The following is a 15,443-nucleotide window of genomic DNA, read 5'->3' on the forward strand; positions in this document are numbered from 1 at the left end:
TTAAAGGCGCTGCCATTGTAGTTCAAAGCATTTGTAATAATTCAGTATAATGGCCTGCCTCTTCTGTCCAAGAAATCATTTTTAATTGTTTCATTGAAAGGTGCGGTAGCTGTTATTTGGAGGAAACAACAATAGCTCTGTTTTTGCTCAACTGTCACAGATCTTTTAAGCTTTTCACTTACCTGTGCAAAGCTGCAAGCCTAGACATCCTTCTTTGTATCCACAGCAACGTAGCTCTGATCCTTTGAAACCCCTGAAAAAATAGAATATCACTAGGTAGTTAACTTTGAAGGAGGAAGTATCACGCAACAGTCGACAATACAAAACAATGACCTCATTAAAAAGCATTTTCAGCAAAGGGTTCTGGCTTGCTTTTTCCTTTCTTTTCGTTTTCTTTTTAACTGCATGACTGATTGCTGGAGCGAATTTTAATAAGAAACAGATTTGCCAAGAGATGTGTTTGGTCTGTCTTTAGTACATGCATGTTCACAAAACACTCAGCGACCTGTTTATACGTTCAGAAGCAGACAAGTTAACCCTAATAACGCATTAATACATGCAGCACTGTTCAGTCATCTTATTATACCTCAATGAATTTTTGATAGATAAATCAGACATAAGTACGCTTGAGAAAATATGGTGCTGTTTATTTTATATCGCATTATATTGTGTGAGTCCTGGAAAGGACTGGCACAATATAATGCAGAAGATTTTAACAGGATTTATATTCGTGGATGGCACAGATAGCACTTTTACACATTTCCTCATCATCACTATAGGCCTCTCTGGAATCAGCCTGTCTAGCTGTATTTATGTGAATTACTATTTGGCAACAACATCAAACAAAATAAATAAATATAAATTTGTTCATGCATAACACGTACATCATTGAAAATACAGAGCAATGTATACTTCTAGTGAAGGGAGAGGCTGCCACATCAGCAACGACTACACATTTCTAATAAATTATAGGGAATATTTATGCAAAAAAAACTATTATAATAATAAAACAAAAGACTGTATAACACTGCTCAATTACTGTTTACAGGATTGGGAGAGTTAAACAGGTAGAGGAATAAATCAAGCAAACTATTTTTATGCTATAAATCGCATCTATTTACAAACTGAACTGTGAAACAATAATAAATGACACCACCACTAAAGAAGACAATTAGACTACTCCATAAACACCTTTGCTCCCTGAAACAATTTATTGTATTTACTTATTTATTTTGTGTCTTTATTTAACGCTTTCATATCTCATTTAGCAGTAGCCGCATCTCAACAATTAGCTTGTAAATATTCCTCATAAAAACTGTAAAGATTCTCCTGGGAAAATTAAACTGGAGCCACACTAAATTTACATTTTTTAAGCAGCCAGAAACATAACGCCAAATCAACAATAACGTTGCTCCTGAACTTGTATTTGAACAAATTCGTTTGTTTTGTTTTTTTTTTTGCTAAAAACTTGCAAGTTTTAATTACATTTTGGAGATACTGGAAAATACTGTTATAATTTGCCAACTCAAATAAACGGCTTGGTAGCTAGGGAACAGCGTTTTAAATTAGACTAATTTGTTGGATTTTTGCTGAATATGAGAAGAATGTGCATTTCAACCTTAAACAAAACAAAAGTTTACTCACAAGATAAAAGCAAAGCCAAAGCCATGTGCAGCCGATGGCGTGATTGACAGCGAGCGGGACCAATCACATCCTTCCGTCGGTGACGTCAGGATTAGTCTGAGAAGTTTCAGGAAGTGCAACATCAACACCGTAGGTTTCTATCTGAGTCGGAGGGGTCATGTATCGACTATTTCAGTGTAATAACACACAATTAAAGTCGGTGTTTATATCAAGCAATAACATGTCAAAAATGGTCCCTGAGCGAGGGGTGTCTGGTAGTAGGAACGACCCCAGGTCTATTCACTCGGACAACATTGAGGAGGTTCACAGCGTCCCCATGCAGGTGATCATCAGACCGATTCCTCCACAGCTGGACGAGGAGAAGGTTCAGAGTCTGATGGACACAATACAGGTAACCGCGTTAAACTTCAGTCTTTACAAGTGTGCAGAAATAAAACTTTGACTTTAAAGTTAATGCAGAAAAAATGTCCCCCAAGCAGAGGTGGGTAAAGTAGCCAAAAATTGTACTCAAGTTAAAGTACTGTTACTTCAGAATAATATGACTGAAGTAGAAGTAAAAAGTAGTCATCCAAATAATTACTTGAGTAAAAGTAAAAAAGTACTTGGTGAAAAAACTACTCAAGTACTGAGTAACTGTTGAGTAACGTCTGATTTATTTTTTTAACACAACCAAAAGTACTAAATAATCATCTTCAGGCAAATTAAATCAATAAAATAAATTAAAATTAATAAAAAATAGCTTAAATTAAAATAATCTTAAAGTAGATTGAGGTACTTAAATACATAGTAAAATAAATAAAATGATAACAGAATAAAAAAAAAATTAAGCACAAGTAGTACAAAGTTTCAAGCCTTTGTACTTTTCTTTTTTAACCAGGCTCCGCAGGCAGAACTCATGAACTCATATAAACTGTGTGTGTGTGTGTGTGTGTGTGTGTGTGTGTGTGTGTGTGTGTGTGTGTGTGTGTGTGTGTGTGTGTGTGTGTGTGTGTGTGTGTGTGTGTGTGTGTGTGTGTGTGTGTCAAAACATGCAAAAACACATTTTTTTCCCCAAAGAATCACTCAGGGATGTCATGAGATTGACGCGTATGCAGATAAAAGGGATAAAATAAAAGTAACAAGCTCAATGTAGCCTAATGTAGCGGAGTAAGAGTAACAGTTTCTTCTTCACAAATCTACTCAAGTAAAACTAAAACGTATTGTGATTCAAAACTACTCCTAAAAGTACAAAATTTCCCAAAACTTACTCAAGTAAATGTAACGGAGTAAATGTAACTCATTACTACCCACCTCTGCCCCCAAGCAGGACTGAAGTCTGGTTAACTGTGATCCTGGGAGTTTCCTTTCAATCAGGAGCACATTATCTTTTATTCTGTAGTTTTTATTGGACTTTATTTACACATCATTTGTGTTTAGTTAAGGCCAACTGATGCTCAAGCTTTATTGCTGTCTCACTGTTACAGGAGGATTTTCTTTCAGTAGATCCTCCACATATTAATAGACTCCAAACTAGGAATTTGGACAATTCACAAAACATTGTATCACAACGTTTCCCCCCCTGCTGGGGCGTTTGTGTGTGTAAACAATAAAATGATCAAAATCCAACATCAATGAGATCAAAAATGTCACCTCTCCTAAGCAGTGGGACCATTTGAAGTAATGGGCCTTCATATTGTATATTGCATTTCTGTATGACTTTATTATTCTGTCACACAATGGAGACATTTTGACCTGTTCTTCTTTATAGCATTTTTCATATTCATTGAGTTTTTGGTTATTCTTTTTTTTTTAAGCACAAAAAGTTAAACCTAATTTAAAAATGGGTCACTAACTTTTGCACGTGACTGTAAGAGATAAGAGATAAGATAAGATAGTCCTTTATTCATCCCTCAGTGGGGAAATTCACTTTGAGTAGTAATACACACATGCAGAGAAAAAAATGGATAAAAAAGTAAAAAAATGTATAATTAGAAAAATATAAACAGTATATACAGAGGGAGAAAATAGTGTAAAAAACAGGTAAGATATGTATGAAAGCTGATTTTGGGATCTTAATGAATGTCTCAACAACAGTCCAAGACGCCTTTTAGAGATAAAAAGCATTTAAGAACCAATAAAAGAGAATTGATAGCCTTCTGTTCAACCTTTCATCTATTTATTTTTTTATTTTTACCCTACCCGGAATTACTAAGATGCCACACCAGCATAATGTATTCAACAATGCTGGTAAGTCAGATGCCACAGGAAGTCTGACTTCCTAGCGGGAAAAACTAAACAAGGTACTGGTGAAGGAAAAAGAAAAATCCCCCATTTCTCCTTCGGTGAACTGAACTATATAACTTCTGATGAAAATTAGCTGTTAGAAAGCAAAGGTTTCTGTATGTTGTTCAGACTTAAAGCTATAGCTACTGCTCTGGAAACATTTTCATGATATGCTCCATTTGTAGTTCCTCCAGTGCTGTGATTATAATCTAAATATTAGAGTGTAACAGCGTTACACCCTGAAAGGTCCATTTACCAAATAGAGCTGACTTCAGTGTTTCTGCACCACTGCACATACAATGTTCATACAATATTCTTGGAAGAGTAGTGCTTGGTCAGTCACACGTGCTGTAATTTAACTGCAATATATATATTATAGTGAATCATTTATTTGAAGCAGATGACATTTAGTGTCATGGTTTATGAACATGTATGTAATTTTCACCTCAAGACATTTTTTTTTTTTTTTGTAATATTTGCATACCTTCTGGGTCTAATTGATGGTTTTACCATATTTCCAGAAGACGGCAGACACCAGCGTTGTCCCTCCAATTGATGTGCTCTGGATCAAAGGAAGAGCGGGAGGAAATTACTACTACTCCTTCGGCGGCTGCCACAGGTTTGCTGCCTATCAGAGGTTGGACATGCCGGCCATTCCAGCCAAGATCATCAGATCCAACATCTCAGACCTCAGGACTTACTTGGGGGCTTCAACACCTGATCTGCAATGATGCAGGTTTTCTCTTTTTTTTTTTTAAAAAGGTCTAATCCCAGAGGTATCACACGTTGAACGTGAGAGAGGAGGTAGTTTGTGACTGCAGATGACAGGATTTACCAGCAGGGGGAAATGCAACTCTGTTGCAATTTCACATGAAATTACATTTTTAAATTAGTTAATCATTTTTTCTTAAAACTTATTACTACTTACTTTTTTTTTCAAGCATTTATAGTTTTAACCTCAAAATATCAGTTTAAATTGGACATATTTGAAAACTATTTTATTTCTGTAATTATTCTTTTGCATTTAAAAATCTTACAACAAAGGGGTATTTGCTTACGTTTTCAGTATGAGTGTAGTAACTCAACAGCAGCTGAGAATGAACAATGTTGACTTTCATAGCAGGAAAATATTTGTTTCACTGTAGGACACAACACTCAGTATCCAGCACATAAATGGGATTCGGCTGTCGATAAAAGATATATGCATGTTTATACTGTTACACATGAAAGGTTTTTTGTGGACACTAATATTATTCCTTTAAGTAAAAATGTTGACAATACTAGTAACGATTAAACATCATTTTTATGATGCTGCAGTTGTTTTTGTCTGAATATATTGATCTTTTTTTATCTTCTCTTTTGAAGGCCATATAGTTTTTTATGCTTTTATCCTGCAGCACATACAGTTATGGAGAAGATGATGTTGACTATAGAGGCATAGTTTTAAAAGGAAAGCATTTCTGTAACAGCACTGATTCTTTAGATTTTATTAGAACTTGATGGAAACTTCAGTGTTTGGTGGATATTCTCCCACTTTTGTCACGCACAGTCGGCTTTGATTGGGATGTTGTAGACACCAAAGCAGCCTATAGACCAGATGGTTTGTTAAAAGAGTCAGGTCTGACTACTCAAGCTGACAAAATGCAAGATGTTTTCAAGACAAGGATGACTCTCCTACACTGCCTGTTGTTAGTCTTGTAGTCGCTGAAAAGGATCTTTTCTGTTACCTTTAAGAAAAAAACAGAGATTGAAGGGGAAACTTGCTGTTCCAGCATCATACTGTTCAATTCGGGTGAAAACAAAACCTGAGAATCATTATGTAAAACCATCACTAATCAATTGTAAAAAAAAAACAAAAAAAAACAAGTTTAATCTCTAGATCATGTGTTTTGGTGCAATTAAGAGTAGAAATGCTTGCTTATCCCAAAAACTGACATGACCTATCTCTGTAAATGTGCACGTATATAACATAAAGCCTAATGTGTTCTCGTCTCTGACCTTGAGACTGGCCCAGCTTTGCTAAATCAAGTCAGACAGCGGTTCCTTTGCTTCTGTGTTGGAGGAAGGAACTGCATTTTTACAGAAGAATATAGGTAAAATATAGACGAGGTCTTTCCAACATTAGCTTTTTTCACAATGCGAGTTCAAAACTGCTTGACGAGCTCCCTTTGTGGCCATCGAGGAAATGAAGAGGGACTCAAGGCAACTTTTACCGACCGCCCCTAAAGGACTCTAAATTTCTCCCCTGAATCGTCGCGTGTGAGAAGATTTCCTGTAGCTCACTCACTGTCTGGAAGTAACCATATCCTCAAAGGAGGTTTGACACGCAATACTGGTATGAAAAAATGCACTGCACCTGTTGCTTCTGGGAGCAGTTTCCATGGGTGGTTTCGTACACTTCATCTTTGAGGATTTAAAGCCATAAACTGCCTTTCCGGGGACTAAGAGGAGGAAATGTTTTAGATCCTTTTCCAGTTTTTCTTTTTTTTCCCTTTCCTTCCCCCTTATGATTAAATGTGGTCACTCAGATTACTTGCTAATGACTTACTCTCTCAAGGGTTGGATTGGTTTTTGTTTATTAATTTACTTATATTTGCTTGTATGTTGATCCAAATGGTTCAAAAAAAAAGAAAGAAAAAAAAAACCATAATAGCAACACAACTGTGTAGTAATCTGACTCTTTTTTTCTCATAAACCAATTGTTGTAAATGTATTCTTGTATTGCTGAGTTGCATTTTTTTTTTTTTAAATACAATAATTTTAAAGACTACTTTAAGGTTTGATTTCAATCTCATATCGCAGGACCAATCAAAGTTGAAAAAGATTAATTTTATGAAATAAATACCATATATAATTGTAATTAATTTGAAACTATTTTTGTAGTTTGTTTGTTTTTGTTTTATTTTGGATCCCCATTAGCGGACGCAAAACACCAGCTAGTCCACGAAGATTAAAAGTACATTCACATAAAAGTACATTTACATATATACGTCATATAATATACATAATACATAAATAAATAAAATTACATTACTGTAGTTACTAGAAAAGAAAAAAAAGAATGTGACTTATGATGGACAGATAATAAAACAAGGGTGATTGAAGTGTTGTTTTTTAATGTGGTAAAAGTAGAAATGATCAGTTCCATTTTTTTTTTCCTTGAATGCTATTTTAAGGCTTTAAAGAGCAACTCACCTTGTGTAAATAAGATATAACCTGGTTGTTGTAGCTATAACGGGTGAGCAAGTGGAGCTAAAAGTCACGGCAAAAGGCAAGGAACAAAAGCTGTGTTTGGAAAAACTAAGTGCATCCTTAGTTTTTCCACAATAATGAACGGGTTACGTAGCTGCCAGATGATGCTGATCAAGTTCTACTTTATAAACGGGGCATCATGACGCGTCACTGCTTCTATAAAAGCAGAGGAGTAGGCAGTTGGGAGGATTTAGATGTTAACAGCCCCAGTGAGGACAGACATCAACAATTATCTGAGATGCACTTGTTGCTGTCAATATGTGAAAGGTTATAAAGGCTATTAACAATTTGTAAGCCATCATTCGAGGCTGAGAGATTATCTTAAAGTGGAAAGCATTTCCTAGGAAATGACATCCCAGCAAGTTCCCGGCAAGGTCAAACTGTGGAAGAAAAAAAAATCCTTTCATCATCTCAAACAGTATTGATTGTTTTCAAAGGATGCCAAGAGAAAATGTCTCCTTTGTTTAAAATAAATCCATGACAGCACAGCTTACCACAAGACGTCCTTTGAACAAACAAAACCAAGGTGGACATGTTTTGCCGTACTGTAGCGTGTTTGATGAAAGTTAAACGCGTCAGCCCAAACGCCTAATGTCAAATGTCAGGCACGGTAGTTGAGTAATGAAGATTCTGGTTTGTTTTGCAACCTCCCAGACACCTCGCTGTTACCGAGACAACCATGACATCTTTGTGGTTCAAGTATTGTAGTGTCAAATTTTAGCCCAACTGTGTAACGTCTGGCTGAAATTGAGTCATGCAATAGGCTTATTATTCAGAGCACATCAGCAAATCTACAACAGAATTGCTGAAATAAAAAAAAGGGGAAAAAATTAGTGTTGTGATGATCCATTAAAAGTCCAGACCTCAGTCTAATTGAAATGCCGAGGAGAGCTGCAAACTAATGGCTATAAACCCTAATGAACTCAAGCAACATCGTGAAGAAAAGTGGGCCAATATTCCACCAGAACGGCGAGAAAGACTGATAATGTAATACAGAAAATAATTTGTTACTTTTGTTTGTTGTCCAAAAGCTATTAAATTATGCAGTACTCTTGCTGTGTGTGTTTTTCTCACACTGCTTCTGCATCTTGGCTTAGATGAATAAAATGAGTGAGTAATGCCATGTTGTAATTAGACATACATTGCCTTTTTGTTTGTTTGTTTTTTTGTTGAAAAAACAACCAAACAAAATAAACAAGAAAATAGAAACAGATCATTAACTGTAGTGTCTACATTGAAACTGCAGGCTGAAACATTATCTCTGGTTAGCTAGCTCGCCCATTTGTTCCACTTGGGGAGCCGTTCCAGTTAAACGCTCTCAAAAGAGTTTAGCTTTAGGTGTTTGAGTGGATGAGGATTTCTCACAGCTTCCTACCGGAATTCCCTCAGACTACTGGTGGCTTTAGGCGTGTAATTTGTACCAGATTTACAATCTCATATCCACCCTCTGACCTCGCGGCAGAAAGGCCTTGTGCAAGAATCTTCCCTGTGCAACTCTGTGGACGTAAACTTCTCATATCATAGCAATAGTTATATTAATAGTAATACTTTTTCATGGTCTGTTAGCTGAAACATTTTATAGGGACCCTTTAAAAATCTAGCAGAAACTTTCTCCTATTTAAACTGGTCTGAGTCATTAGAATATATTTGTCTACCATCAATTAACGTCAAAACAGCCTTTTTTTTCTTCATTGTAAGGTGAAGGAAAACCCCAAGGTATCTGCTGGGCCCTCAGTAAATTTCACATAAACAGCAAAAATGTGATATGAATCCCAAACTAAAAAGTGCATTTCTTTCTTTTTTCTTTGCCTCTTTTTTTCTTTAATTAATTTAATATAGCTTCATAGCTATATTAACGCCTTTCAAAGGGTCAGAATTGATGCGCCCCACTGCAAGGCATGTTTTGTTTCTGCCATTATGGGTCAGAATGTACCAGTACATGTATATGGAACTCATTTTGAAATGTTAAAATGAGAATAAAGCCACATATTGAAAATGCTTATTCAGCAATGCAAAATGTGTATATTGCATCTGCCAACATGTAGAAGGAATCCAAATTTACTGTTGTTTGACAGCTGACAAAATATTTTTGACTACCAAAACAGACAGGTTTGGGAGCCAGTTCATTGAACAGTGAAGTTGGAAATGCACAGCCTCATGTCAAACTGACAAAATAACATTTCTTCAAAATGACCCTATTACTTGCAATCCCTGCATTTGCCTCCATACACTAAAATCCTGCTTTGACAAAGTGTAATGATATATGAACCCATTTTGCAACTTTACTTATTCACATAGGCATTATTTTTTTAAAGAAATAAAGAGTGTACTTAGCACAGCAGGACAGTGAGTGGGGGCGGGTGGGGGGTCGTTTTACAATAAACTAGCGAGCCTGCGTCAGTACAGAGCCGTCTGATGTGTTTTTAATGGCGTTAGGACAACAATGGGGCTCTAGGTCACAGAGGAATAAATAGTTGTGGATACATGCAACTCTTATTGATTTTCTGATTAAAAGATAAGAGAAGCCACAATTTCATTCTAATGCCCCAACAATTTTTGACATAATAGAAACAAAACAGCAATTTTATACTTGTTTGTTCTATAAATGTTTATAACAAAGTGGCACTCTATAACATTTTGATGCATTGTAAGAACTAACAGAGCCATTCTAAAAGGATGCAGAAATGTTCCTTCTTGTTTATGAAGGAAGAAAAACCCAAAAGGAATTAAAACTCACATGACCACATTCATTAATGCGCTTCTGCTGAATGAAGCAGCTCACCAACGAACCAAAGTCACACCACATGTGGGAACTGTTAACACTGGAAGTTCAGAGGGCACATTCTGTTTCAGAGATGTTGAGATTAACTTCAAAGTACTTTCACTTTTTAAATCCATGTAAAACTGCACCTTTTGTGGTGATTATGTTGGTCGTACACAGCCTTAATTCTTTCATGTTTATGTCATACTTAACATTATGACCGTCTGATTTCAGTAGACTGAGGAGGAATCCTTAATAATAACCATTTCAGTGTCTCTTTCAGCACGCAAGGTGACATTATTTAACAAGTGTAGTTTCAGAAAATTCAATAGTCACCACATTTTAACTGTTTAAAAAAAAATGCAAGAATCCGTTTTTGACTAAAACTTCTTACATGTAAATGTATTTACATACTTAATCTAAAAGGCAAATTACCACCAGATTTCATTCATCTTCTTGAGTGAAGGTGCCAGAGTTTGTGTAAATTCATTTGAAAGGAAGTCCAGATCTTTCACAGAAAAAGTGAAAATTCAACTCTTAACAGTTTGCTCTACCGGTGGAGTGCTGCAGATTGTTTACACAGAATTTGCCAATGCCCGGGTTCGGCCTCTGAGGAACATGAATGTGTGTTTGTACACTTCTTTGCCAGTCATTCCGTGCAGATGACATTGACCCTTTAGAAAAACATACATATAACAGTGTAGAGCTAAAACCTTCTGCTCTGCAGTGCACGGACCTCTGAGGAACAGCAACATGTTCTTCTAAGGACGCCACACCTATTATCTCTTCTCATTGGGATAAACTGAAATACTTATTGTGGTAAAACAAATAAAGCGTTTCATAATTCTATGAGAGATGAATAATCTCAACGTGTGTGGTACTTGGTCAACATGCTCATACAGGGCAATAACAGGGATTTGTTTATTACTTAGAGCAGGGGTCGGCAACCCAAAATGTTGAAAGAGCCATATTGGACCTAAAACACAAAAAACAAATATGTCTGGAGCCACAAAAAATGAAAAGTCTGTTATAAGCCTTAGAATGAAGGCAACACATGCTGCATGTTTCTATATTAGTTATAACTGAGGGAAGATTGTTTTTTTTTCATTATGCACTTTGAGAAAAAAGTCGAAATGTCGACAAAAAAGTCGAAATGTTGAGATTAATGTTGAAGTATAATCTCGAGAAAAAAGTCGAAATGTTGAGAAAAAAGTCGAAATGTTGAGAAAAAAGTCGAAATGTCGAGAAAAAAGTCCAAATTTTGAGAAAAAAGTCAGAATGTCGAGATTAATGTTGAAGTACAATCTCGAGAAAAAAGTCGAGATGTCAAGAAAAAAGTCGAAATGTCGAGATTAAAAAGGAAAGGAAAAAGGAAGAAAAAATAAGAAAAAAAAGAAAAAGATTAAAAAGAAAAAGAAAAAAAAGGAAAAAGAGGAAAAAAGAGAAAAAAAAGATAAAAAAAGGAAAAAAGAAGAAAAAAAGGAAAAAAAAGGTCAAACATTTTTGAAAAAGCTCTAGGGAGCCACTAGGGCGGCGCTAAAGAGCCGCATGCAGCTCTAGAGCCGCGGGTTGCCGACCCCCGACTTAGAGCCATACTGGTCCACAGCAGCCGCCAAGACACCTAAAAATCAAAGTTCATGTGAACAATTAATGTATTTCATTGAACCGTCAGGTATCGCAACAACCTGCTCGTGTTACTTTCATAACTTGTATGATTTTTATATTAATTAGAATTGACCCTCTGGAGATGTTTTGCCTGCAGACTGAGATGTTCCTCTGCCTCCTGCCCTGCAGCCCTGTGCTTGGTGCATGTCCTCTGAAAGACCTCTGCTCCTTCAGCTGGCAGCGTGGGTGTCTGATGTCTGACTGTTGATGCAGCTGAGGCACATTGAAGTGGCTGCATACACTGCCAGGTTAAGACTACTGATGGGACTTGGAGGGACTAAATCATCCATTTGCCACCGCTTTGTTTTTTTGAACTCAGGGCACCGGGCAAATAAATCCTTGTCATTCCAGGATCATCTGTTCATTGTTTATTTACTCACACTTAACTTTCTCCTGCTGTCCGAGCTGTGGTCCTCACCACCGGCCAGGAGCTGTTCTTAAAATGAGTAACTGTAAGTGTTGGCTTGTGTGCTCGGACTGGCAGAAAACGGTGTGTTCTTGTGCAGAAATGATACAGAGTCAATAACGTTCCTGAAGAAAATATTCAGATAAAAGAACTCTTTACAGTTTTTCTTTTCCAGCTAACAAAAGGACATCACAGCAGGTGGTAAAACAATAAACATGACACACTAAGTAAAGACAGTGACTTGGAAAACAAACTTTAGTCCCTAAATGCCTGTAAAATACTCTAAACAGTCAAATGTGTGGTTATAAAGTTAATGGCCCAGTCCAGGCCCAGAGATGTTCATTATGAGAGCAGAGCTCTCTGCGACCTGCAGATAGTGTGAAGTACACTCAGGAAAGTACTGAACTTGGAGAAATTCAGTGTTTTTCAACTGAATCCCTATCGGGTGCATTTTCATCACACATATCACGCACCTACATTATTGTCCAAACTTATATCTGAAAAAAATGAGGACAGTTTGGAGAATGTAAAAATAAAAATAATTAAAACCCTTGGATGGAGCTCACGTCGCACTTTTCTTTTTTCTTTAAAAGAAAAAGATAGAAAATGATTTCATCCGACTAGTTACATCCACTGCGGTGCCATGGCCCACCCCAGATACCTCCGACCCCAGAGATGTGGACGCCGCCTCTGGACACGTTTAACAAACTAACATTAGTCAAACTAACACCTTTTTTTTTTTTTTTTTTTAACAGTAAAGTTTAATATGAGTTCCACATTTCACATCCAAACATATTTCGGGATGTGCTGCATGCCTGAAATGCGAAAAAATAAGGTTTAATAGCAAATGAAAAGAATGTGACCAAGAAAGAAAAACATCTTGGTTTCACGTGGTCTTAAATTAAATAAAAGTGGAAATAAATGAAGAGCTTATCTTTTCTTTGCTTAAAAAAAAAAATGATCCCAACTTTTTCTGATTTGAGGTTGTAGCCTACTCTTTCTTTCCTTTTACTTACCTTTTTGAGCTGCGAGTCACATGATCAGCTCATTGAACATAGAATTCAATCTTTTATTAGAACACTAGGATCTGATATGATGTTGATTAATGTTTTTAATGTGTGTTTGTAACGAGATTATGGTAACTAAGTAACCTATTAGAACGCTAGGATCTGATATGATGTTGATTATTATCTTTATACCTTTCCCTTTATTTAAACTGCACTTGCTGCTTGCCTTATTATTGATGTAAAGCACTTTGAGCTACAATTCTTGTATGAAATGTGCTATACAAATAAAGTTTTATTATTATTAATCTACTTAATCAGCTGCTTGTAAGGTAATTCTACACAAACCAGCTCCACGTTTAGCATCAACAAAGGGAAACTATGTACACAATCATTCATGAGTAATAAACTACATTTGACCCAATATATCTAGTGATATGATTCCTTTTACAATTAATCATATATTTTGTAATTTTAACTTGCTTGTGTATATAACAACTTAAGAAAACTAGATGTACTGTTACTTCATAATTGTCTTAAATAAAGACAGTGAAATTAAATGCAATGCCAACATTTTTGGTTTCCACTTTGTTTTGGGTGATCTTGTAAAAATCACAAGTTATAGTTGGTAATATGGTCTTATAGTTTACTGTGTGTGCAGTATATGAAGTTTTCCTCCGGAGCAGCTACTGTAAGTGTGCGCTGTCTGCAGCTCCTCCCATCCCGCTATAAGAGCCATCTGACCTGCCCGTGCGTCCGTCCTGAACCAGGCCAACTCCACCCGACCCATGAGGAGCAGGACGGCTTCATTAAATCCGCCTTTCCCCGCAGGTGTTTGGTGCAGCATGGGGATGTAGGAGCGACCACTGGACCTGATACTGGACTGAGCCTGCGGGCGGATTATTATTCTAGGACCCGTATCATCATCACTTTCCCCCCCCACCACCATGACTTTCGCCATGCTGCGGCCCGTGGCCACGCACTTGATCTACTCGGACTTCGGCGTGACCTCCGAGGACGACGAGAACCGCAGCGAGAGCGACGGCAGCTCGGAGCAGAGCTACTGCGGCTCCGGGGTCGGGGAGAAGCGGCCGCGGGCGTCGCGGCCCCTGGAGGAGTCGGTGGTGGTGATGAAGCAGCGCAGCGCGGCCAACGCCAGGGAGCGCGGCCGGACCCAGAGCGTCAACACCGCCTTCACGGCGCTGCGCACGCTCATCCCCACCGAGCCCGTGGACAGGAAGCTCTCCAAGATAGAGACGCTCCGACTGGCGTCCAGCTACATCTCCCATCTGGCCAACGTGCTGCTGATCGGGGACGGCGGGGCGGACGGACAGCCGTGCCTGGGCGCCGTGCACGGGGAGAGCGGGGGGAAGCAGCCGCGCTCCATCTGCACCTTCTGTCTAAGCAACCAGAGGAAAGGGGTAAATGCTGTTTGCTTGATCACTGTTAGACACAATCTTAAAAAAATGATTAGAGCTTGGCATATACCAGCTCTGAGTGCAGGTGTGGTTTGATTGGATTTTTCTATAAATGATGGCATGCGTGCGTAAAAATCGCCCTTGAAACAGTGCGCGTTTGGCGCTCGCTTTAAATCCCGACGACAGATGGTTGTTGTTCTTATTTAGCGCCTTCACACGGCGTGACAGACAGCACACCAAATGGTTCACGTGGAAAAGGTGTTGCTGTGTGGAAATATTTTCCTACATTTAATCTCTTGCAGATAAATTCAATCTTTTATTAACGCGTAAATGACTGTGCCATTTGTTCCTCTCTCCCTTTTTTCAGATTAAGGATGGAAAGGACTGTTTGAAACTGCGAGGGCTGGGTCCGCTGCGGATGAGGCGTTGACTGAAGAACCAGTGCGAGGCTATAAGGAACCTGAAAATCCTCAAAGACTTTCTCAGGGAAACGTGGGACCTGGTTTTACAGAGCTCGCACTCACGTACCTGTGCACATGCTGGATCAAATGACGGAACTAAGAGACTATTTATTCTTGACTGAGACATTTAGGCATAGAACTTTCAAAGATGCAGTGCATTTGTTTGAAACTTAGGTGTTTTTGTCTTTTTATCTGGCAGAAATTTTAAATAAAAATATATTTTATCAAAATGAAAGGCATCTTTTCCATCTTATTCCCAGCCTTTGGTCAAATTAGGCCCTTCCCCTTGAAGTAGAAAGACACCTTAATTTTAAGAGGCAGTTTTGAAAAATGGGTGTTGATACATAATATGCACTTGGACCTTCACCCAGTGAATAGTTTACACACATTTACACTTACGGATATGGATCTAAACCACCATTATAGGGTATTAAATTCATTTTTGCATCCGTCTTTTACAGAGACACCCACACCGACACACACTTTCATAGTTTCAAATACTGTTGCCAAGATGTTGTTTAGGAAGCCTGCGGATCTACAGCAAAAGGTTCAGGGTTTCTGGTGTCACTG

General features: G+C 37.8%; 2 protein-coding genes across 5 annotated transcripts; both read left to right on the forward strand.

Moving 5' to 3' along the window:
- Positions 1-1,742: 1,742 nt before the first annotated feature.
- On the forward strand, positions 1,743-13,933 carry srxn1 (sulfiredoxin 1 homolog (S. cerevisiae)). 4 transcript variants are annotated; one of them, XM_061735304.1, is made up of 3 exons: positions 1,743-2,035; positions 4,428-4,642; positions 13,826-13,933. In XM_061735304.1, exons 1-2 carry the CDS (start codon positions 1,802-1,804, stop codon positions 4,635-4,637), a joined length of 444 nt encoding a protein of 147 aa, XP_061591288.1. In that variant the 5' UTR covers positions 1,743-1,801; the 3' UTR covers positions 4,638-4,642; positions 13,826-13,933. The 4 variants fall into 4 exon arrangements, with proteins under 4 accessions (XP_061591288.1, XP_061591286.1, XP_061591289.1 ...); XM_061735302.1 differs by lacking the exon at positions 13,826-13,933 and adding an exon at positions 13,707-13,824; XM_061735305.1 differs by lacking the exon at positions 13,826-13,933 and adding an exon at positions 13,707-13,824 and having other exon boundaries at positions 4,431-4,642.
- Positions 13,934-13,935: 2 nt separating this feature from the next.
- Positions 13,936-15,108, forward strand: tcf15 (transcription factor 15). The gene is made up of 2 exons (XM_061735301.1): positions 13,936-14,415; positions 14,780-15,108. The coding sequence occupies exons 1-2, from the start codon at positions 13,942-13,944 to the stop codon at positions 14,840-14,842; spliced, it is 537 nt and encodes a 178-aa protein (XP_061591285.1). The 5' UTR covers positions 13,936-13,941; the 3' UTR covers positions 14,843-15,108.
- Positions 15,109-15,443: the final 335 nt, after the last annotated feature.

This window comes from Cololabis saira, chromosome 12 (genome assembly GCF_033807715.1).
Source record: "Cololabis saira isolate AMF1-May2022 chromosome 12, fColSai1.1, whole genome shotgun sequence".
Lineage (NCBI taxonomy): Eukaryota > Metazoa > Chordata > Actinopteri > Beloniformes > Belonidae > Cololabis > Cololabis saira.